The following is a 24,951-nucleotide window of genomic DNA, read 5'->3' as shown; positions in this document are numbered from 1 at the left end:
GGCAAGAGGATTGATGCCGAAACACATCCTGGTAGTGTTGTGTACCTGCATGTGGCCAAGGACAGCAGAGCCTATAAAAGTGCAACCAGTGAGATCTGATTGGGTGGTGGGATGGTCTATGAATTTTGTTCTTCATTTTATTTGAGATGGTTTGTGCAGTGCAAAACTCAGTCACCATGATGCGGCTGTGTCTGTTTGGGCCAAGCATGAAGTGGAGTGTCACAGGCTAAAGGTGGGTCCCAGGTGCTCAGGGGGTGACTGCCACAGGGCAATGGTGGTCAGGGAAGCCTTCATGGAGAAGGTGGGGCTTGAGCAGATGGGAAAAAGTTAAGTGGGCAAAGAGGAAGAAACAAGAGTAGGAAGAGAGGACAGCCTCAGCAGAGGCAGATTGAAGGGAGCAAGACAAGGTGGATCAGCAGTAGAGGCAGAGTGGGAGACAGGGCATGGTGAACGTACTCTCAGGGTTGGGAGGGGCGCTGAATGCAGTATCCACTCAGTGGGTCACTCTCCAACATCCCCACCCGCAGCCTGTCTACATCCTGCTCATAGAGAGTCAGTGACGGGGAACTCACTATCTTACAGACAGCCTCTTTTGTCCTATAATGGTCCCCACTGTTACAGAATTCTCTTTCCAATTATACTGCTTTCTATGGAGCCAGCTATGCCCCTTTCTCAGTTTCTCCCTATGAGTTTGAGCTGAGCCACACTCCCTTGCCCTGCTGACTCTCACGCAATTGGATTTCAGATGCCAGGGCTTCAGGCTCGCCATGGAGCTTCACTTTCTTCCATCTGGTTCATCCTGCATCCTGTGATCATCTTTCTGGATCCTGACAGTTGCTTTCTTTTTGCCACCCCCCTGCACTTGTGGGCTCTGAGAGACTGATGGGAACACTTTGCACACTGCAACAGGACAGAGCTCCAGGGAAGGTCACTAGAAACCATCCACCAGATTACTAGCAACCCAAGAACCAGCAAGAACCCACCAAGATCTCCAGGTTCCCACATGCCCCTCTCCTTCCTGTCCACAAGGACATCCTGGAGACGTTGGCTGATGTCTTCTGACACCCAGAAGCCCCAGGCCTATTCCATCTACCCAGGCTTCCAGCCAGATTCAGACCAAAGCCGCTGGTTCAACTTGGGCTCACAGGGCCTGTAGTGGCTATTTGCAGCCACTCCTTTCTCATCTCAGTGCTCACAGGCCACCATTCCAAGATGACTGGGAATCCTGCCAAGACCAATGCTAACCCCAGCAGCCCCGGCTTCACGGGACTCACTGGGATCCCTGCTGAGACCTGCAATGCCTTCTGTCTGTCCTCAGTCCCCTTGTCCTTCCCCACTAAGGGGTGAGCTCTCTTCCGAGTCTCCAAGGGCCTGCAGGCCTCAGCTCTCCTGTAGGATCTCTTGGTCTCCTGGGACTTCTGGCCTCCCTGGAGACATCCCAGCCTCTCCAAGTTTTGAGGCTTCTTGACAGAGTTGGCATACACAGCCAACTGAAATATCATCCTGAAATCTCCTGCTCCCATCCTCTGCCTTCAGCACTGTCTTATTTTTGGCACCTGTGTTCCCTCTGGGCCCTCTCGCCCCTGCTCCTAGACGCAGCCACCCTATGACTCACTCCAGGCTGGATGGTTGGCTTCCCACCCATCTCTGCCCATTGTGTCTTTTCCAGGGTCTCTCTGCACCTGTGCCCTCCTCCTTGGCTGGTTTGTGATGCTGTCAGGCCAGTGATTCTGAACATTCTCTCTCCAGCCTCCTGCCAGCATCCTCCCCTCTCCCCTCTTCTCCAAACTGTCTGAAGTTTCCATCCTCTCAGGCCCATGCCTGCCCCGGGCTTCCACACATCCAGAGGACTTACCTGGCTACTGCCCCCAAGGATGCTCTGTCTGTCAACCACTTCATCCCAGAGGGCAGGACCAGGGCCACAGGGCCGTAACAATTTATTGAACTCTCATGTGGCCCTATGTTCTAAGAGGTCATTTGGGGCATTCCATGGTTTCTCAGTGAGACACTGGGGGCTTTGCACTTGCTGTCTGTCTGCCTGAAATACTTTTCTTCTCATTGTTCTGATTTTAGGTCAAATGCAACCTTTTCAGACAGGCCTTCCTTGACCAACTCAGATTCCTGTGCCTTCCCTGCAGGTCTCTATATCTCACTATGATGGTGGAACATCTTCATCTGACTTACCATTATCTGAAGTTACCTTGCATATTTGCTGGCTTGTTCCTTTACTGGTTCTCTCCTTTACTAAATTCTAAGCTCCAGGACAGCAGGGACCTTGTTTGTTCCCTTAACTAGTGGCACACAGTATGTGCTTAACAATTGTTGGTTAAATAAATGCTGGATAAATAAATGCCCCCACCTCTACTCTTACTCCTACCATCCTGTCCTGCAGACCTGTTTGTATTTCCAGGACATTCCACACTCTTTCAGACCTCTGTGCCTTTGTACGTGGTTCCCTCTGCTAGGAGGGCCGTTTCTCTACGATTGGACTTGGAAAGCTCCTATTCATCCTTTAAAACCCAACTCAACACTACCTCCTCCAGGGAGCTCTGCTTCTTCCTTGGCTTTCTCACAACACCTTCCTCACACGTCTACTGTAGGATTAGCTGTTGGTAGGCCTGAATCCCCAAGGCCATTTAGGCTGGGGGCTCCCATAGGCAGGGGCTGGGCCTGAATCACTGGTGAATTGGGGGTGGAGATAGTACCAGCACTTGGCCTAAACACCCAGAGTAGCTTTGCAGAGGGTGTTTGCTGAGCACTGCTGGCCAATAAGGCCTTTTGGGTGTCCCTGTGAAAAGGGGTCTCACCTGGCTAGTGTGTCACAACTGCAGGGTTTCCCCACCTCTTCTCTGCCCCTGAGTGAGCTTGTAAAAATGTAAACATGATCAGCTCACTGCTTAAAACCGTTCCAGAGAATCCTCATCACAATTTCCAAACTGCTGACCATGGCCCATGAGGCCTGACCTCTGGCCTCTCCACTCTATTTCACTGCAGCCTCCAGCCGGTCCTGTCTCTGGGCTTTTGCCCCTGCTGTTTCCTCTGCCTGGTGTGCTCTTCCTCGGATAGTCACAAGGCCAGCTCCTCCTCATCACTCACACTCAGTACACCTTGTGCCCTGTTTGTTTTCTTCACACACTTCTCTGCTCAGGAATTTTCACATCTCCCTGCTCCTCGCTCTGCCACAAGCTCCCCAGGGCTGAGCCTTTCCTGCCTTACTCACTGCTGCAGCCCCAGTGTGGGCCCAGTGCCTGGCACACAGCCATGGCCAGAACGCTTATCACCTGACTGATTCTGTCTCATCTCTGATGAGAGTGGGTTTCAGTGTTCAGCTTTTTAGTAAACCAAGTCACTAGAAGGCCAATGCCATGAGGGAAGGGATGCTTTGTCTATTTTATTCACTGCAGTCTCCCCAGGGCTCGGGTTGCTGAGTGCACAGTAGGCTCAATGTGTGTTTGTGAGGGAAAAAGGAGTTCTCACTTGGGGCTGAGCTGGCTGGAGATACCAGAGCCAAGGATCAAAGTCTCTGAGTCCCTTCAGCCTCATGAAGGGGACACACAAGCATCCCCTGAGCATGGCGACGGGAATGAGCCCAACATCAGGCTGAAGCTCACCTGACAGCAGCATGGGGTCCTTGTCCACGGACTTGCGCACCTGGTCAGACTCTCCGGTTAGGGAGCTTTCATCAATCTTGAGGTCATTGCCCTGGATGAAGAGGCCGTCAGCAGGGAGGAGGTCACCTGGCAAGAGGAAGGGCAGGGGAGTCAGCAGGCTCTCAGGTGGCTAGAAGGCTGGAACATTCCCTTAAAGGTGCGATTACCAGGGAAGGTTTGCCATCAGGGATAGAATGCCTAGAGCTCACAGGGTGTAGGAACCAAGATGGTGCCCACAGACGGCCCATGTATAGCTCAAGACTGGAGCTAAGGTGCACAGCACAAGGCCTGGAGGGCTGAGGTTGGGGACCTGCAACCCTCGCTCAAGCAGGCATGTACTTTATGAAGTGCTTCTCTTGACCTCACCTGACCTTGGAGTGCAGGTCTCCCAACAATTCATTCTTCTTTAGTCTCAGTTATGGTTTGGGGAAATCTTTTGGAAGGAACCAGTCTGTCTTGGCTGGGTAGAGAAGGCCCCAACCAAGTCACATTGTCAAGGGGAAATCAAGTCCTTTATGGCAGAGTGAGGAGGGGCACTCCAATCTCTACCCTTCTGCCTCAACTTACCTAGGACATATCTGGCTCAAACTCACTTTGGTGCCAGCCTGCCCATTTTCTCCATGGCAGTAGCACAAGTCCAGAATATTCAGTTATCCACTTATAGGCTTTCTAACATCTCCTCTAGCCCAACAAGCATCCATTAACAGCCAAATCAGGGATGGGAAACAGATTTCATCTAATAAACCCATTCTGAGCATTAGTGGTTGTTGGAATGCTGTGCTGAGAAGGCTTCTGCGGCTGTATGCAGGCTCTGAGCTGTGACTGATTAGTAATGTCTGCTATGGGTGGAAGTTTGGAGAGTGGTGGCACATGTGCCATGTACTTGTCATTTCTGATTTAAATGGATTCTGGGATTGTACCCCCTCCAGGACATACCCTTCTACCTCCTAAAGGATCTCAGAAGACATCTTGGTTTGGGTTCAGCCTTCAGGAAGGCACCCCCTTCCTTGAGCCAATCTCTTTGCATCAGCCTGGCCTGTCCCACCTCTGCCTATAATCCGGCTTTAGAACCTGGCTCTGTGGCTGGGACACTTACCATATTTGACCTGGGCTATGTCCCCAACCACGATCTCAGCCACAGGGATCTGGACCACCTGGCCAGCCCGGACCACGGTGAATTTCTGTTCCTGCTCGATGCGGCTCTGCAGGCCCCGGAACTGTTTCTCTTTGCTCCAGTCATTGAAGGCCGTGACCAGGACCACACAGATAACTGAGAGGAGAATGGCAGCCCCCTCGATCCAGCCTGCCTCTGCCTCTCCTTCATCCTCTGCCCCACCCTGGGCCGTCGCGCATCCTGAAAGACCAGATAGAAGCAGGCAGAGTGAGGTCAGCCAGCCAGGAGAGGCCTCATGGGCTGGATTTACAGCTCAGCTCTGCCAAGTAACAAGTGTTAAGAATCAGATGATAATTATCCACTGATTCAGTGTGTCTGGGTACCAAACCCTGTGGAAAGTACTTCACGCAGATCGTCTCATAGGGAGGGGACTCACACTGCCCATTTCACAGATGTGGAAACTGAGGTTTCTCAGAGAGGTCAAGTGACTTGCCCAAGCTATGAAGGGCAAGTAGGAAGCTAGAATGTGAACCCTGGCAGTCTGGCTTCAGAGCCCACCATCCTAGCCCCTTCAGTTTTCTGCCTTTGTTCTAGCTGTGAGATCTTGGGCAAATGACTCCCTTTCTGAAACTCGTTTTCTCATCTGGGTAAAATGAGAAGAATATTCTTTATCTTAGGAACCTATTGTGAGAGTTGAAATTCAATGTGGTAAATTTCACGGACTCTACAGCACAGACAAGGCACAGAGGAGAGAAAAGATAATTTAATTGATGAGAAAAGACAAGGAATTTTCTCTAATTCATGAGAAAAGAGAGGAAGCGAGGCATTTTTTTTTCCCAGAACAAAGGCAGCCAATACTGCATGTGCTTGAGGGTCTGAGAAGGCAGTTTTGCCGATGTCCTCTTCTGTTGGAGTCTCATTACATTGCCTAGGCAGGTTGGGAAGATGAGCTGGTTCTAATCCTGCTGCTGCCTCTGCATGATTTTGGGTAAGTCATTGCCCTTCCCCAGCTTCAGTGGCCTCATCTGCAAAATAGGGATCACTGAGACCACCTTCTGGGGCTCAGGGAGAGGAAGGGGGAAACTCCTGGCCAGAGCTCAGCGCACAGGAGGTTCTCTAACTCAGTCCTTGTCAGATGTCAGCTGAGGAGTGAGCCGCCCTCCACAGTGAGGACACTGATGCTTGAGCTGCAGGCCACCTGTCTGACCTACAGTGACCCTGCATCCCACACCCTTGCACCACTGAGCCTCCCAGTCTAGGCCCCCAAAACTCTCGAGGTCTGCCTGGCCCATGGGGTGAAGAGAAAAAGAAGAACCTAAGCACATCCGATCTGAAGGCATCAGACCCAAAGGCAGGTCCTACCCATGCAGTGCTGGGCCTACAGCCCTTCCATGCCCCTTTCCCATCCCCACAAGGATCCTGAAAGCAAGAGGTGGAGGCCCAGGAGGTGAGGTGCCACAGTCAGGACACACCCAGCCTTCATTTCCCCTGGGACCTGGGGAGCGGCCATTTCCATGGAAAGGAATCTCCAGCAGCATCTGACCATCCTTCCTGGAAAACTCAGAGCAGTTCCCCTCCACAGGGGCTAGGTGGGGCACTGGATACCCTGCAAGGCCTGCTGTGCACCCAGCATTCACTTTAACCCTTAAGGGGGCTGTTCAGAGAGAAGCAGAGACTTACCTGTGGTCACACAGCAGATAATGGGAATTTATCCAGGTCTGGAATCTGACACCAGACCTGGCCTGTTCACTCTCCCCGAGCCCAGCAGTCCCCTCTGCCATGTGTTTGCCAAAGACTCATGGCTGAGCATCTGGAAATCCAGTCTGTCTCAAGGAACAGAGAACAGAAGCTTCAAGAGACCCCGGTGGAAGCTTCTGGAAAGCCAGGGGTCAGAAGCAACATGACAAGAAGGCCAAGTGACACTCAAGGAATGTTTATGGGCTTTTGGCTCCTGGAAGGGTGGGGCCCAAGTCTGGGGAGATACGGAATCACTGCGGCCCAGCTGCATGTGCCACTGGAAAATTCCAGGTCTTGCACTGAACCAGCCGTTCCCTTCGGGCCAGGACACAACGCTATCATGTGGGGTTCCCAAGTCACTTTTCTCCCCCATTGGGAGTTTCAGACTTTTCCAGTAATTTAAAACTGTTCAGCAGGACCAGGCTTGGAGTAATGGTAATCATAATTGTGCTAACGGTAACCACGTTTGAATCCCAGCTGCGCTAACTGCTGGGTGCCCATGAACTTGCTATGTAACCACTGTGCCTGCCTTGTTTTGGTTTTCCTCATCTGCAAAATGGCAGGCGCTCTCTCATAAGGTGGTTGAGAGGCTTAAGAGAGAGCCTTCAGGTAAAATACCCACTGCAGTGAACACACAGTAAATGCTCAGTTAAAGCTGGTGCTTCTTATTTTCCAGTGTGTGGGTGAGCATTACTGCATTCAAGTTCCACAGCCCGGCTTTATGAAGCCCTGAGGCCCACATTACAGAAGGGGCTCCTGCTAGATTTGAGTGACATATGATGATGGGAGGAGAGGAAATGGTGAATGGTGCCTCCTGTACCACCATGAATGACACCAATAGAGACTCCAAAGACTGGGAAACATAGGTGAACCTTGCTAAACAGAAATCCAGTATATGGAAATGCATTATCTTGGGGCTTAGGGGCAGGGAGGGGGAAGGAGTGGGATTACAGAGCCCCATGCTGCATTTTTCAAGACCTTTATTATCCCCTGCCCCTTGCTATGTGCTCTGGAAATGGGAAGGCTGTTATTTCCCCTGCTGTGTGCCTCCTCAATGAGGCCCCCATTAGAGCAGCTACAGGAGCATTTGGACACTTAGAGCAATGACAAACCTTCGGGTTCTGGAATCAGAAAGACTTAGTTCAAGTCCAACCTCTGCTGTGTGACTTCAGGTAAGTGACTTGGCCTCTTTGAGCTTCAGGTTAGACAGCTGTGAAGTGGGATAACCCCAGGGAGGGCCTGGCACATGATAGATACGTGGTAAAAGTTGGTCCTCTCCCCTTTTCATTAGCTTTTTTCCCTGGACTGGCCTCTGAAAGCCAAGGGCACAGTGACTGAGTGGGATTTGCCCCATTCCGACTCCTAGCCCTACCTGCTGCCCTTGCTGACTCAACACCAAGGAACCCTCTGGGCCTCGGAGGGTACTCACTCTGCCAGCAAAAGCCGATTAGCTTTTATCTCCAGAGAACTGTCTGATGGTCACACGGTGCCCAGGGATGGCTAGAAAGTGGGAGTGCAGATTACTGGGGCAGGGATTTGGCCACCTGGAAGCTGTCCGACCCTAGGAACAACTCCTGCTGCCCCTGGAGCAATTAGGGAGAAGAGAATAGGAAGGGGAGGGAAGAGGGGAGAGGGTGGGTCTCGCTGAGGTCTCCTCTGGAGCTCCCTTGGACTGGGGCAGGGACAGGATCTGGAGACTGTGGCCATAGGGTCCAGGCAACTGCAACTGCTCTCCCTGGACCTGGGGCTGTAGAGGGTGTGGCCTCTCCCTGTCTGTGTAAGCTTGGGGAACCCACTTGGCCTCTTTGGGCCTGTCTGCATGTTCACCAGTACAATGGGAAATCTGCCTCCCAGATGGCTACCAGGGCCTGGTATCCAACAAAGATCCTCAAAACTAGTTGAGCCATAAACATTTTCTAAACACCTACTATGTGCCTGTCACTCTGCTGGCACTCTGACACTAGGGGAGCTGTCACCAGCAGGGGGTTGGGGGCACTCAGTGTGCCAATCCTAGCCCTGCCATGAACATGCTGTGTGACCTAGGACAAGTGCCTAGAGGTCTCTGAGCCAGGTAATTCTTCGTGTACAAAATGATGTTGGTAGAGGACTAACAGGCTGCAGAGTGCTACAGCACCCACAGCCCTGCCCCAACTGCTTTCCGAGTGATGAGTATGAGATAAGACCTTCCCAAGGTTACACACCAGGAAGTGACATAGCCAGGACTCAAACGAGGGTTCCTGGCTTTAAGTTAGGGGATGCTTTTATACCTCTTCACTCCTGCTCATCAGGGGGCATCCGGCCCAGCCTGGCCCAGCTTGGCCCAATGGTTTTAGGGAAAAGGATGAGATGACATGTGGGGCAGAGCCCCAGGAGTTAGGCATTAGGTAAAACTAGACAGTGTGTACAGATAGCAACAGTGTCACTGCTGGACAAGGGCCCTGTGGTCACTCAGCAAACACAGTCATGCGCTGTGTGAGGCTGTCTCTGTTACTGACCGACTGCATTTACCGCAGTGGTCTCATAATATTATAATACTGTATTTTCACTGTACCTTCTCCGTGTTTAGATACATAGATACTCACCATTGTGTTACAACTACCTACAGGATTCAGTCTGGTCACACGCTGTGCAGGTGCGTAGCCTAGGAGCAACGGGCTGCACCATACAGCTCAGGTGTGTAGTGGGCTGTGCCATCTAGGTATGTGTAAGCACATTCTACAATGTTGGTATGATGATGAAATTGCCTTAGAACATGACATGTCCCTGTTGTTAAGCGACACATGACTGTATCTACTAACCACCTACAATGGGCCAGGCATAGCGAGAAACTCATACACTCATTGCATGTGTGACTCTAATTCCACCCATCAACATTGCCAGTGACCAGCCCTGTCTGACAGAGGGAGAAGGTAAGGCCTGGGCAGGGGCAGTCACTGGCTGGGAGCTGCTGCACCTGGATTTGAACCCACATCCCACTGGGTCCCAAGGCCCTGCTTTGTCATCTGCTAAGAGCAGGCCTCCCTCTAGGAAAGATGTGTCTTCTGGTGGGGGTGGTCAGCCCTGTAGTGCTGCCACCATGCTGTATTCCTTGCCTGACTCCAGACCTGATCCTGGAATGAGTCCAGTTGTGGGTTTTTCATCCCTGGCTCTTGAGTTTGTCCCCAGTGCGGGAAGCCTGAGGCCTGACTTGGGGGCCCAGGCCACAATTCTGGGTGAGTCCCCACCCTCCCCTCTTGGAGCTCCAGTTCCCTCACCTGCCAGATGGGGTGGGGGTGGGGATGCCGTGTACCTGGCTAGCATTAGAGCTCAGGGCTGAGGATGTCCATTCCAAGGCATTTAAGATAATGGCAAGTGAGAAATAAAACTGAATGAGTTCAAACAATGTGAGCACTGGGGATTTGGTAAGGCCGGTGGTGGAATGTTGCCCATCTTTCCTATGGGTGCCAGGTTATAAATAAGCCCCTCCCTGCCTTCCTTCTTCCTTTCCTTTTCCTTCTTCCCCCTAGCCTGCGCTCCCTCCTTCCTTCCTTCCTTCTGCTGACAGGGCCGGTGTTGCTCCTTCTGTAGAACTTCCTGAGTCTGTTCTGCGCACAGGGCTGCCTGCCCTCTCAGAAGCAAGGCTCTCTGCCTGGCTCAGGCTCTAACTTCTGGATCTTTAGACCTGGGGCGGAGGCGGGCAGTGGGCCTCTGAGGACTCAACATGACAGGGGCTGGAGGCAAGAGTGACAGGTGCTGGGGCTTTGGAACCTGTGACTCTAATACGCTCACACTGTCCACCCCCGCACTGCTGTAGAGGATACTAGAATTGTGGGGTGTTGAAAAGAACGTGGTCACTTTTCCAGAAACCAGGAGCGATCGGCCACATGGGGACACCTGCTTCCTGAAGTTGGCTCAGGGCTCCATGCTAAGTGCTTTGCATTATTTCCTTCAATCATCACAAGAGCTCCACAAGGCAAGTACTATCATTCACCCCATTTTATGGATGAAGACACTGAGGCTGAGCACATGGAGGGCCGGCCTGGGTCCAGGGCCAGACAGGCAGATCCAGGCCCTGTGCCTAGGCTCTGATCGCTGGACTCTGGTGCCTTCCAAGATGTGGCAGCTGGTGTCAAAAAGAAATTGGGTGCATTTCATGATTTGAAACAAAACTCAGTAGCACCACAGCAATGACACAATTTCAACACCGGCTGCTCAGGGAGGGCCCTGTTGGGGATCTTTGGCCGAAAGTTCCTGGTCTGTGAAATGGGTGTGAGGGTTCACTGAGAACCCGGACATAAAGTGCCATATGTACTGGGTGCTCAGTCACAGCTGGACCCCAGTCTCTGGAAGGCTGTGTGCAGGGAGAAGGGAGCCAAGAAGGCCACATAACTGTCCCTGTCAACTTCACTGGTGAAACTGATGTCTCCTCAGGGCTTTTTGTTTGTTAGTTTGTTTTTGCACTTGGTGGCTGGGTATTGGTGGAGCCCGAGCTTGACTTGGGGCACAGGAGTCCTGGAAACATGGAAGGCCCAGAGCTCAGATCTCAGGCCAGGGCATGGGCTTTGGGAGAAGGAGTCAGGATGGTCACAAAGCCCAAGAACTTTTGATCCCAGTGAAGCTGGATTGTGTGCAGCTGCCTTGGACGAGGGTGTGGCCTGAGCTAGTGCCCTGGCCAGAGGCAGGGAAGAGCGGTGGAACGAGCCATAGACCGACTCAGGTTGAAAATCCTGCCCTACGGCCTAAGGTAGTTTTGTGACGGCAGGCAAGTCCTTCCCCTCTCTGGGCCTTGGTTTCCGAATCTCTAAGACGGAAGATTGCACTCACCTGTTTGGGAGGTTAGACGCTCCTCCTGGCACACATGAGGAGCTCAGTCCATGTTACCCTTCCACCCCCTCCACCACCTGCTATCTGAGTTCTAATCTTGTGCTGAATTGGGTTGCATGAGGCCATGTATCTGGGCTGATTCAGTCCTGTTCTTCTTTGAGGAAACGCAGCTGAGGGACAGGACCGAGAAGCCAGAATGCTTTGGTCTGAGTCATGGTTCTGCTACTTTCTAGCTGTGTGCCCTTAGCAAGCAATTTGCTATCTCAGGGCCTTGGTTTTGGGGGTTGTTGTGAGGATTGATAATTAAATGGACTTCTATCATAATAGCTCCCAACTAGTGGTAGCTATAAAAATAGTAAGAAGTATTATCATTACGCATTTGTGTTACACTCTTAGCTTTGTTCAAGGCTTATTCAAGTCGTCATGTACTATCTTCTTTCATATTTGGTGTAAAACTTCTGTAAAGAAGGCTGCCCATTGTGCATTTCTTAGAATGTGCTATGTGAAAGTTCCTCCCAGAATTCTTGTAAAGAGAAATGTCATCTTCCTAAATAGTTTTCCTTCTTGTTGATAATTTGAGCTATGCAAATCTACCTTTTAGTTTTTAATTTTTTCATTAAAAAATTTTTGTTTTATTATTATTATTTTTAAAATTCGGTACTTTCTAGTATATTCACAGCAAATCACCCTAATTCCCTTTCTGTCTTGGCTGCCAGGAACCTCAAGTCAGATTTAAATCTCAATCATGGCAGCAATTATAGCCGGTTTCTTTGCTTCCATTCCTTTTCTGTCTGGCTTTCTATTTGACTGCATGCTGTGAGATGTATCTCTCTTGTGTCTTTAAACCCTCTATGGAAAGAAGTCATGAAAGAAAACAAATCAACTTACTATGTGTAAAATTGAGGTAGTTGGCCTAATAGACTTGGTTATCCAGTTTCTTGGGCAACTTTGGCTTGGGAGGGGGCAGGGCAACAAATATTCAAGGGACCTCAGAGGCCATCTTCTTATTTAGGGAAAATGAGGCCCATAATGTTATTTCTTATGTGCTATTAACTTTTAATTTGCTTGTCTGAAGCTGTAGTAGGGTTATCTATGTATGCAGCACATTCATTAGGAAATGTTGAATCATAATGAATCACAAAAAAGTATTTACAATATCCTACTGACTGAAACAGCAAATTATAAAACAGATCAGCCTGCACAGATGTCAGGGTCGCCCTTACCTGTGTGCTTATCAAAATCCAGCCATCCCTGGACTCTGGAGAGAGAGAACCAGGCTCTCTTAGGACCTGGACTGACACCAGTGTTTTCAACAAGCTCCACAGCAAAATCTGAGGACTGTTTATTAGCTGGTGACCTCGAGCAGAGTAACTCCCTTTTCTGTGCCTTGGTTTTCTCATGTTTTTTTTTTTTTTTTTTTTTTTTACATTTTTTTATTTCCATAGGTTTTTGGGGAACAGGTAGTATTTAGTTACATGAGTAAGTTCTTTAGTGCTGATTTGTGGGAATTTGGTATACCCATCACCCAAGCAGTATGCACTGAACCCAAGGTTTCCTCATCTTTAAAACAGGCATAAACATGGCTGCTACCTCAGGAGGTTACCGGGGCGACATCTCAGCCCAGGGCTTGGCACTCTGTAAGTGCTCAGAAATGCTCACTAAAACAATTACTGTTGCTGGTCCAACTCTTGTGCATTTCACACAGGGAAAACGGGGCTGAGGCCTGGCTCGGCCACTCTTTGGCTGTGTTGGCTATGGGCGGGGCCCTGCCCCTTGGGCCTTGGTTTCCTCCCCTGGAAGGAGAGGATTATTTGTGTGAGCCATGAGTGCCCCCGGTGTGGATGTGGTGGTCAGGTGTGCGGGGCAGTTCCTGGGTCCGAGGTCCGTCTTACCTTCGTTGCCCTCGCCAGGCGGGTGGTAGAAAGACAGCCCCAGGGAGATGATGGCGGCGATCTCCAGGATGATGAGCGTCACGTCCTGCAGCGCCTCCCACACAAGCTGCAGGAAGGTTTTTGGCTTCTTTGGAGGTATAAAGTTTTGCCCAAAAATTTGCTTTCTTTTTTCCAGGTCTGGAGCGGTGCCCGGCAAACCTGTGGACAGAGAGCAGAGAGGTTGGCCTGGGGGTCCGGGAGAGATGCAGGCGTGTTCTGGGAATCTAGGGGCAGAGAAGGAGAAACAGAGCAAGAACTTGCAGGCGGCTGGCCCAGGAGTCCAACATCTCTTCATGTTCTGGGCCCTAAGCAGGCTCCTGCCAAAAGCCAGAGACACCGTGCAGTGGGTTGAACGGCAGCCCCCAAAATATATATCCACATCATGATCCCCGGAACCTGTGAACGTGACCTCATTTGGGAAAATAGTCTTGTTGTTGAACTTAAGTTAAGGATATCACGATGAGAACATCCAGGATTATCTGTCTGGGCCCTAAATGCAATGATAGGTGTCCTTACAAGAGACACAGACACAGAGGGAAGATGGCCATGTAAAAACAGAGGCAGACATTGGAGTGATGCAGCCATAAGCCAGGAAACGCCTGGGGCCACCAGACCCTGGAAGAAGCAAGGAAGGATTGTTCCTTGCTCTTCAGAGGGAGGTTTCTGCTCACACCTGATTTCTGACTTCTGGCCTCGAGTCATGAGAGAATAAACTTTCCTTGTTTTAAGCCACAATCAGTCTGTGGTCATTTGCTGTGGCAGCCACGGGAAGCGAATCCACACTCCTACAGCCGCCTCACACTGGTACCCTCCTTCTGCTCTCCCTCCTTTTGAATGCCTCACAGTGGTTAGAGAAGAATCAGAAGCCACTGCCTGGATTAAAATCCCAGTGTGATGGCCCTCGCTCTCTGAGCCTCAGTAAATTCTTCTGCAATGGTGATGGTGATTGTACTTAACCCATGGATGGTTGTGAATATCACATGAGGTAATTCATGTGGTCCATGAGCATTTATTGAGCGCCTACTAAGTGCCTGGCACTGTTGCAGACACTGGAACAGAGCAGCCCACCAGACAGAAGAGTGCCCACTTAGGGACGGCCCTCGCCGTGGATGCCTTGCAATGTGCTCGGTCTGTGCCTGGTGAACATGCAGCTGACGCTGGTGGTTTCTCCTCTTCTGGACAAGGGAGTGAGGTATAGCCAGGTGCACCCCTCATCATGTGGGGCCTGGACAGACTGGTAGGGGCCCACTTCCACCCATCATCTGCATTTCCAGATAATTCTTCCAGACTAGCAAGTCTGGAAGAATTGGGAGGCTGCTCACTGTCTTTGGAATAAAGCCCACGTTTCCCAGCCTGGCACTCTGGCCCTCTCGTCTGACCTGCAACCTGTGTCTGCAGCCTTGACTTTTGCCATGTGGCTTCCTCCCAGCAGAGGCAGGCCAGCACTTTGCCTTCCTCCTGCCACACTGTGCCCGTGCTGTGCCCTTCCCTGCTCTGGCACTGGCCACTGTTTTCCTGTGTATACGTCACCTCCTAAACTCCCTGGTATTGGGGTATGGACGACCCACAATTGGCAAACCCCAGGTGGATCTGTACCTTGGAAGATGGGTCTGGAAGGGTGAACCTCTCATGGAGGAAATTCAGGCATGTGACTAGGAGGTGCGTGGCTCTGGTGGGGAGGGCTCCCTCTGTCCACTGTCTGCTGTGCCCCTCAGAGGTCAGTGCTTCTTCTTGCTTTAGCCTTCCTTTCAAGCTGCCCCATGCCACCCCAAGTCGCTGGTGTGCCATTTTATTTTTTCATGACAAGTGTCCTGTCACACCCCCAGGCCTTTACTCCTGCTGTTCAGCAAACCAGGAACAGCCTTTCCTCCACTCAGCACTGTGAGCCCCTCTCAAGGGCCCCTGCTGAGCAGCCTCCCCTCCACTCCAGGCAGACAGTGGTCCTCTACCTTTACTTCCCACAGCCTTCCCCGCAGCAGGCTTACCACTTCCCCGGACCCGTGTCCTACTTGGGCTGTGGACCTTGGGGGCAAAGACCAGTCTGATTCCTGTACCTCAGAGCCTGGCACCTGAAGCCTTAGAATTGTCCCACCCGCTAAATGCAGGTCTGAGTATTACGAGCCTGGCCTGAACAGTGCAGCACAAACGGGCCCCTGCAGGCGGGCAATGACAGTCCTGTCACTGACCCAGCAAACCCTAGCTCTTCTTGTGTCTTAGTGAGGACAGATGGGGGGGTGGACAGGGAGGGGCACACACCCCTCATCAGACCTATGGCCTTCAGTCTACTCCTGCGAACAGCACTACCAGCCCGCTGGGGTTGCAGGACTGGACCATGTGGCTGATGGGACCTCGTGGCCTAATGTATGGTTTTAGGGTTCTAACAGTCTGTTGTTTGTTGCCTCATTCACTCATTCATTCATTCAGTTTGCATTCCTGGAGCCCCCACTGTGGGCCTAACCTGGTGCCAGGTTCTGGGGACTGTGATATGCATGGAACAGACCTGGTTGCCCATGGACATAAGAGCTCAGTGGTTCCAGGAGTCCAGTAGCCTGTGGTTTGGGAGTCTGTCCGGGGTTCTAGATGTGGAGTCTCCTCAGATGCTGACCACGAGATCTCCATCAGGAGCCTCCAAGGGCCAGGCTGGCTGAAACACATCTACAGGGGGAGCCCAGGGATGGCTCCCTCCCTAGGAGACCTCACACTAGCCTGCCTGTTGGTGCAGGCAAGCTCTTGGGATCCCATGTTCTGCATGTAGTGAGAATGAAGGAACCCAGAGCCAGGTTAGGCTCATTTCATAGATGGGGAGACAAACTGCCCTAAGACCAAGCTGCTGCTGCGGGGCAGCTCCTGGGCTCTGAGAGCCCAGGGTAGCCTTGATCTAAGCACGTGGGAACACTGCCTCCACTGTTCCCTACTGGGCTGGCCATCTGGGCGATCCACATACTGATTCCAGAAACTGCAGGAAGCTTCCCTGTCTTCCTCCTTTTGTCCAGTTCTACCCACAACCAACAACTGGAATTCCTCTACTTGACCTTTATTCCTTTAATTAAAAGCTCCAATTCCTTTAGATTTTCTGGGAGGGGAAGCCATCATCAGTTCTGGACGCCACGGTGTGAATGAGTTTCAGGCATTTTCCTTGGGCTGGGTTTTGTCTAGGGAGAAGGGAGAGTTCAAGAGGGCAGTGGGCCTCTGAGGGAGGGGCTATGACCAGCCAATACTGGCCTGTTATGGCAGTTTGCTGTGGCTTTGGCCAGTCAGTTCCCTTCTCTGAGCTGCAGTTTCCCCATTTCAACAATGGGAGTGTTCAATAAGATGGGTAGGCCCTGAGAATCCCAGGGGTTCTGAGATCTATAGGCCCTGAAATGGTTTTCCTAGGTTCTGTTTTCACATTTTGGAGCTCCTCATAAGATTTGGTGCAAATTAAGGTCTTTGCCAAAAAAAAGTAAGTGAGGCCAGCCAACCTTCTGGGCCCTGCCTGACTGATTCCAAGAGGGGAGTCTCTGAACCTTCTGAGTTCCATGGTTCAGACGTTCTGGAGTCCACACAGTGTAAACAGCTGATAACGTGGGTATTCCATTTTGGAAGTCAGGCCATATGCTGGGGCTCTGTCATGCTGGGAATCCACAGGCCAGGCATTGAGGTCCTGAGTCTTGGGACAGCAGACAGAGTAGGGGCTGCAAATTTGAACAGGTGTGGGGGTTGGGTGGGTTTCGTGAATGAGTGAAGTAGGTGAGTGGGAGACATTAGGGAGTGGTAGAAACTGGAGCAAAGTGAAGAACCTTGGCCCTTCCATTGCTTTTCAGCTCCTGTGTGGGAATATGGGCCCAGTGTGGCAGATCTTCCAATCTTCTAAGAGAAGCTGGACATTTGGAATTTGATGTAAAATCTCCCCATTAAAAACATGCCAGGTCCAAGTACAACACATCTGTGGGCTGGATTCAGCCCCTAAGTTGCTAGTTTGAGACCCCCAAGGCTATGGGTTGGGACAGGGAGATGTGGCTGGAAGGGTGAGGGGTCAGTGCAAGATAGCTTCTCTGTCCCTCCCTCCATCTTCCAGGCAGCTCCTTCCCTAGCCCCCGCCCTTGCCCATTCCCCACAGACTTCTGAGAGGCCCTCTGTTTTTCAGAAATAACAACTCAGGGCATAAGAACATTTGTATGTTCTGCTAGGGCTGTTCCCATGGCAGTTTCCACAACAAGCATCCCAGAATCAAAGTCCAACATGGCAACCCTGGGCACTGAGGCTCACATGGGGCCTCTGAGAAGGTGGAGGTGGCCACAATGTCTTGCTCACTCCCCTCTTCTCAGCGGAAGAACAGCCAAGCCGGAGCTGAGGAAACCAAGCCCCAAGAACACAGGTGGGATTTGAACTCGGATGGCCTGATTTCAAATCCCAGCTCTGAGTGACCTTGGGTAAGTGCTTCACCTCTCACTGCCTCGGTTTCTGCTTTTGTAAAATGCAGGTGACAGCAGTGCCTATTTTACAGGGTTGGGGTGAGGCTTCAGCAAGATGTCTCACGTAAGGAGCCCTAGTGCTATGCCTGAAACCAGGTAGGCGCACTGTGTCATTATTACCGTTCAGGTTTTAGGCCAGGTGGGAGATTAAGCCAGACCTTCTGGAGAGGAAGACTTTGAACTGGCAGGATTTTGACAAGATAGGAAGGGGTCAGTCAAGGTGAGGAGAGGCACAGCAAAAGGGCCTTGTGACTGCAGACAAGCCATTTCCCTTCTCTGGGCCTCAGTTTCCCCACATGTGACATGAAGGATTGGTCTGGATGAAGGCTAGGGCTGGTGGCTCTGGTATTTGGTATCTAAAGATAGCGGTTTTGAGGACCTGCAGGTGGGACAGCTTGCCTGGTCCAGCCTACCTGTCATGCCCTTCCCAGGAGCTGAATCTTGTGGTCTCTTTTCCTTTCTGCTGAATATTAACACACATATTTTTGGGAGCAGAAACAACAGAGGCTGGTGTGAGAGATGAATGGCGTTTGAGATTCAATTTAGATCAAAGAGCATCTCACCACTTTGCATATTAAAAATTAATACAGGGTGTCAAAGATCACTGGACAAAAGCAGCGAGGCCCTGAAAATTGAGAAATACAAATGTCCAGATGCTATGTGGGGTTGTGGACTTTCAAATGTGAATTTTCTTTCTGTATAATTATAAGCAGAAGTCAGAGCACTAGGTGAGGAGCCAGGTTTTGGTCTTGGTTCTACCACTGACTTGTGAGTGAGCTTGGGCCAGTTTCATCCCTGGGAGACTCAGTTTTCTCATCAATAAAATGGGAACAAAATAACCCCTAGGTTGGGGAAACCCATGCACAGAGGAATGTGTGTGAAGCTCTCTAAACTGTAAAGGCATGTGCTTTTACTATGAAAGTAAAAAAACACTCCAACACTCATCCAGATTTTTCAACTGGGGGCAGAATCTGTGTCCTACTATGTATGTAAAAGAAGACAGCCATGGCGCAAAGTGAGGGACTGGCTGGCTGTATAAGAACTTCCTGCTGTCATGGCTGCTTGCTGTCAGTGGGTATTTGAGGAGCCTTGGCCTCAAAGTGTATCTGTATTCAGCTGTCCTGGACACTGTCCTGGGCTCTTCCCCAGCCTCTAAACCTCTGCCCTGGCCATTCCCATTCCTTTGCTTGGGGTACCTTCCTGTCTCTTCTTAGCCAATTTTGGCTCCCGCAAACTGCAGTCTCAGGCCATTAGAGAGGTTTCATTTGGTCTGCCTGGTGTTTTTTTTAAAATGGAAATTTTTTGCAAACATTAAAAAGTCAATTCCATATAGAAATCCCGACATCTGGCTCACCAAGGGCATGTGCCCAGACCTATGGGAGTTGGAACTCATGTTTGAGAGCCGAGTGACAAACTCCAGCCCCACCTCAGCTCTGTTAGGCAAAGCTCGAGGGACAGTGGTTCTCTTGGGGGCAAAGGGAGCCTGTGCTTTGGCCCCAGAGCACAGAGCTGGGCACCTGGAGGAAAAGGTACAGGAGGGGCCTCTGGCTTTATGAGAGGGAAGGACTTTCTTTTTCTTTTATCTTTTTTAAATTAAAAAGTAAACTTTAATGTCGAAAATGCAAACTTGGGGAGGGCAGAAAGATCACACAAAAGGCTGTCACTTCACACCTGGGCTGCACAGCGACCCGGTAGAGGCGCTCCTCACTTCCCAGACAGTTGGAGGTGGCGGGGGAGTGGGGGAGCGGAAAGCAGCGCTCCTCACTTCCCAGACAGTTGGAGGTGGCGGGGGAGGGGGGGGGCGGAAAGCAGCGCTCCTCAATTCCCAGACAGGGGCAGAGGCGCTCCTCACTTCCCAGACGGGAGGCGGGGGAGGGAGGAGGGGAAAGTGTCTCTCTCCTCAATTCCCAGATGGGGCGGCAGCCGGGCAGAGGCACTTCTCACTTTCCAGATGGGGCGGCTGCCAGGCAGAGGCGCTCCTCACTTCCCAGACGGGGCGACGGCCGGGCAGAGGCGCTTCTCACTTCCCAGAGAGTGCGGCAACCGAGCAGAGGCGCTTCTCACTTCCCAGACTGGGCGGCCGGGCAGAGGCGCTTCTCACTTCCCAGACGGGGCGCTGGCCGGGCAGAGGCGCTTCTCACTTCCCAGACAGGGCGGCCGGGCAGAGGCGCTTCTCACTTCCCAGACAGGGCGGCCGGGCAGAGGCGCTTCTCACTTCCCAGACAGGGCGGCCGGGCAGAGGGGCTCCTCACTTCCCAGACAGCTGCTGTGGTGGGGCGGGCAGAGGCTCTCCTCACTTCCCAGACAGTTGCCGTGGTGGGGCGGGCAGAGGCGCTCCTCACGTTCCAGATGGTGCAGCAGCCCGGTAGAGGTGCTCCTCATTATGAGAGGGAAGGACTTTCTAATAGGTGAGCTGAGGATGGATGGATTATTCTGGGAAGGAGGGAGGGAGCATGTTTACATAGAAGCTGGACGGCCCACTAAGGGTGTGCTGCACCAGATGCCAGGCCCCACTCAAGACTCAACATCCTCCTGTCTTAAGGAGGCCTGAGTTCCCCTACCCTTCTCAGGCCCTCTGAAGGTAGAAAAGGTACCTAGGATCATACAAAATGGTGCACATCCAGTCATTCATTTACTCATTCAATCAATCACCAAATTCTGATTGAGCACCTACTATAAACCAGACTTTGTTCTACATGCTGGTGACACTATCGTAAGGAAGACAGGAGTGTCAGGAAGGATTTCCTGGCAGAAGTGTAGTTGTAATTGGGTGAGCTTGGAAGAAGGAGTGAGGGTTGATCAGGTGAAAGGGTGTGGGTCAGGAGAGGGGCTCTGAGAAGGCAAAAGAAACTCCAAAGGTCTTGGGAAAGGCCAGAGTGACTGAAGCATTCCTAGTTTGCTCCTCAGAAGAGGGGTCAGATGGTCCCCAAGGAAGAGGACACATCTATTGTACCCTTTGTCCCTACGGCCAGGAAAGGCTGGGATAGAAACTGAATTTATAGCATGCCACATGCGGTCAGGCTTACACAGGCCTTTGGGGTGAGGGTGAGAGTGTTCGCTAACAGAGCCTTTGGCTCTTGTAACTCATCTTTTTGCCATCTTCCCCTTGCCTGCTTGGTAGCTCAGCACTGAATATGCAGTTCACCTCTGGGAGCTGCACCAGAGGACTCAGCAGCATGTATCAAGCTGTTGAATCTGCATCCTATTTCTTCTCTTCTCTCTTTGTCTGTTTTAAGTGACCTAACTTAGGTCATTTAAAATCAGTTTGTATGAGACAAACTTTTATAAGCCACTTAGAAGGTAGGATGTGGTTAATTAATCAGAATAAAGAAAGGGCTATTGAGGTAGGTACAGGAGCAGGGGCTGGGTTAGGGGTCAGAATGAAGGGGCAAGATGAAGGAATGGAGACATTTAACATATGGCTTACTTTCTGCTCTAGTGCTGTACTTGTGGGCAGGGCAGGGTTTCGCTCTTCCCATGTGGGAGGCACCTCACACCAAGAGGCTGGGCTGTATCAGAAGTAGAGGCCAATTGAGAGGGATTCAAGTGAGTTTTCCAGGCCATCTAGGTAACCACTGACCTCTTCTCCCCTGAGGGAGAGGCCTCCTCTGAGGCCCCATGAGGCTGCACATCTTTATTTCCAGCAAAGGGACCCCAGAGATTGTTTCCGCCCCTGGCGAGAGCAGGAATACACTAACTGCCCACTGAGGCTGGCTGATATTCAGGGGCACTGTCTGGCTGAGTGGACCTGCCTGCAGCCTGAGCAAATGATTTCAAGAAAAAAACCCAACAGTAATCACGTTCCCCAAACTCTCCATCTGCTGTTCAGAGCTAGTGCGAAAACAGAGGCACCCAGGCCACCGGGGTAGCAGTGAGGGGGTGGAATTAAGTCAAGGGTAGGACTGTTTCCAGGAGTGGGGGGCTGGGAGCTGGACCCCTTGTCTGCAGGGCCAGGGGCCATCAGCTGGGATGAGCCGCATGGTGCATGGCAGCAGCAGGCCAATGGGTAACCTCAACCCTGGGTTCAAATCCCAGCAGCTCTTTGGTTCAGGGCTGGTGCCTTGGGCAAATAATTTCCCCTCTCAGAGCCACAGTCTTCACCTCCGTGAAATGGGAATAAATGCGCACTAGCACACAGTAGGCCCTCAGGAAACCTCCCTCCCCTCCTGCCTCTCTGGCGATCAGACACGGGGATGTGTGTGCTGAGGTTGTCCAGAAGCCCCTGCCCTCATGAGTGGCCACATGTCCCCCTTCAGAGCCACTTAATGGACTTGGGACAGACAGACAATGCCTCTGGGAAGAAAAGCCCTGTCTCTGGCACCCCCTGCAGTCTGGAGTTGACAGAGGATGGGGAATATGATGTGTGGAAATAATGCTTGGCACACACTGGCCTTCATAAAGGATAGATGCAGCTGTCACTGCCACCACTGTACCACCACTGTTACTCTGGGCCTGGAATATGCATCCCAGGAATTTCTGTCTGTGTTGCTACTGTCTTAGCTTGTGTCAGAGAACACCATCACAGCCACAACACACCCCTACCCAGATCTGGAGACCTGGTTGGAATCTACCTTTCCTTCCTATGTGACCTTGAGTGGATCACTGAGCTTCTCTGAGGGGCCTTGGGCTGTCTGACTTGAGGATCACATAGAACCAAGGCTCTGACAGTACTCTGTAGATGGTAAAGTTGTTCTATGTTGAGCACCCATTATGCAGATGCACACACTGAGGCACAGGATTCTTCTGCTGGGAAGGCAACCAAGCCAGGCCTCTTGCCACAGAACTCAGTGGCCACCCTGCCCTGCTGCAGCCTGATCTAGTTGGGGGTAGGCTGTGTCTCCAAATGCCCCACAGTGACCCTATCTGTGGAAGCCAACATGAATGCTGATTCACTCCAGCTTGATCCCTGCGACAATGGGGTGCTCAGGAAATTTCAGATAAAATGAATGGTGAGTGCTTTCTCAGGAAAAACCACAAGGGTGGCTTCGTGGCCCTGCTTCATGTATTTAAAATGTAGCCTGCAAGGCACCCAGAAGGCGGGCATGGGCCTTAGTGCCCATTAGAGGCTGTTAGCGCATGCATGCATGCTCGAGGATGTGGCTGAGTGAGTGTGCAGACGCGAGCACACAAAGGTGTGTGGCACGGGCTGAGTGGAGGAGGGCGCCACGTGCTTCATATCCTGTCAGAGGCCAGATAGAATGGGTAGCTTGCACAGGCATCATTGCTGGGACTGTGGGAAGCCACACCGCTTCAAGACAAAGCAATGAAATGGTACAGCGGATCTAGGTCTGGACCTCGCTCAATACTCCTTCCAGCTCTGTGACCTTGGGCGGGTGACCTCCCCTCTCTGGGCCTTGGTTTCATTTATTATTATTATTTTTTTGAGACGAAGTCTTGCTCTTGTCTCTCAGGCTGGAGTGCAATGGCGCGATCTTGGCTCACTGCAACCTCTACCTCCTGGCTTCAAGCGATTCTCCTGCCTCGGCCCCCCGAGTAGCTAGGATTACAGGTGCCTGCCACCATGCCCGGCTAATTTTTGTATTTTCAGTTGAGATGGGGTTTCACCATGTTGGCCATGCTGGTCTAGAACTCCTGACCTAAGGTGATCCACCTACCTTGGCCTCCCAAAGTGCTGGGATTACAGGCGTGAGCCACCATGCCCGGCCTGGGCTTTGGTTTTTTCATGTGCAGCATGGGAATAATGATAGTGCCTGCCATATAGTTAAACAAGGTCGCATCTGGGCACCTGGCACATGGGAAGGCCTTGACTAATATTAGCTGCTATTGTTGCTATTACTGAGCTTTCTCCAAGGCACAAGTTCCTAACTTGGTTGTACACTGGAGCCACCAGGGAGCTTTAAAAAATATTAATGCCTGAGCCCCAAACTAGAGATTCTAATTGAATTGGACTGGGGCATGGCCTGGACCTTGGGAGTTAGAAGAGCTCCCCAGGGATTGCAGTGTGCAGCAGGGGATGAAAACTTAGTGGTCCCTGGAGCAGCGGCTTCAGCATCACCTGGGGACTTGTTAGAAATGCACATTCTCAGAGCCCACCCAGACCTACTGATTCACACACTCTTGGATGGGGCAGGGCCAGCTGCATTGTCCTTGGCAATGGGGATACAGCCTCGGTTGAAGAACCACCGGCCTCGGGGAGGAGGGAGAGGAGGAAGCCTAATACTTGCCAGATGCTTTCGGCACAGCATCACCTTTGAACCTCGCCAACAACCCTGAGACATGGGGGCTTACTGCTGAGGCCTGTTCAGGTCACACAGTGAGGTGGGTGACAGAGCCTGCACCCAGCCTGGGTCAACTGTTCCTTTTCTTCTGTAGGGGCTGCCAGCTCCTACAGGGCCCATCTCCTTCCCTGAAAGCTGCCAACAGTCAGGCTCACAATCTGTCTTCCTGCAGCAGAGAAGGTCATGAGTGCTGTGGGCTGAAAAGCTGAGCGATCCAGACTTGAGTCCCCAGGTGCACAGAGCACTCTGACCCTATGTCTCCTACTGGTGGCTGCAGAAGGCTGGAGAAGGAGAAACTAGAACTGAGTGGTGAGAAAAAGGAGACTGGAAGAGGAGAAGAGGCAGTGTGGGGCCAGGAGCCGGCCTTCAAGTTCGGCTGTCACAGCATCCCTGCCCTGCTCCACAACCTCCCATGGCTCCCCATGTCCTCACAACCATCCAGTTCCTGGGCTCACAGTGGCCTCTCTGTGAGGTTGTCCCAAAGGACTCCTCCTGCCTCGCTTCTAGCCATGCCATGTTTATCCCACTCTCCTGCCAAGCCACAGGTCTGCATGTGCCAGGTATTTACCTCTGTCTTGGCACATCCGGGTTCGAACCCAGGATGCCCACCCCTCTGTCGACTTATTTAGTTAGTCTTGAGAGACCCAGATGAACATTTACTACCACTTTCTGAAAGCCTTCCTTGATTAATTCAGCACGAACAATCTGTCCTCATCCTCCCCTGACAGCATTTGTCCCCTGGCTCATTTATTCACTAACACACATTTACTGCACATCTCTCCTGTACTGGGTTTTGGCCCTGGGGGTCAAACACCAACTGAGAGCCACCCTTTGCCACTACTGCCTTCTGGTTTCTGATTCCACCATTCCCTAAAGGGAGGCTGCTTGCACCAGCACACAGCAGGTCCTTAGGAAACCTCCCACCCCTCCTGCTCTCTGGGGACCAGTGATGGGGATGTCAGTGCTGAGGTTGCCCAGATGCTCCTGCATACATGGGTGGCCACGTGCCCCCTGTAAGAGCCA

General features: G+C 51.7%; 1 protein-coding gene across 1 annotated transcript in view; it reads right to left on the bottom strand.

Moving 5' to 3' along the window:
* Nucleotides 1-24,951, bottom strand: part of ATP2B2 (ATPase, Ca++ transporting, plasma membrane 2) — a 187,247-nt gene that overhangs the window by 73,287 nt on the left and 89,009 nt on the right. Inside the window, exons 3-5 of the mRNA XM_011994148.1 lie at nt 13,197-13,394; nt 4,747-5,004; nt 3,612-3,737 (exon numbers count right to left, since the gene is read on the bottom strand). Of these exons, the coding sequence (XP_011849538.1) occupies nt 3,612-3,737; nt 4,747-5,004; nt 13,197-13,394 (582 nt within the window). The remainder of the gene's footprint in view (nt 1-3,611; nt 3,738-4,746; nt 5,005-13,196; nt 13,395-24,951) is intronic.

The sequence above is a fragment of the Mandrillus leucophaeus genome, unplaced genomic scaffold (genome assembly GCF_000951045.1).
Source record: "Mandrillus leucophaeus isolate KB7577 unplaced genomic scaffold, Mleu.le_1.0 Scaffold442, whole genome shotgun sequence".
Lineage (NCBI taxonomy): Eukaryota > Metazoa > Chordata > Mammalia > Primates > Cercopithecidae > Mandrillus > Mandrillus leucophaeus.
The sequence above is the reverse complement of the archived record's forward strand: the minus strand, read 5'-3'. Positions and strand labels throughout refer to the sequence as shown.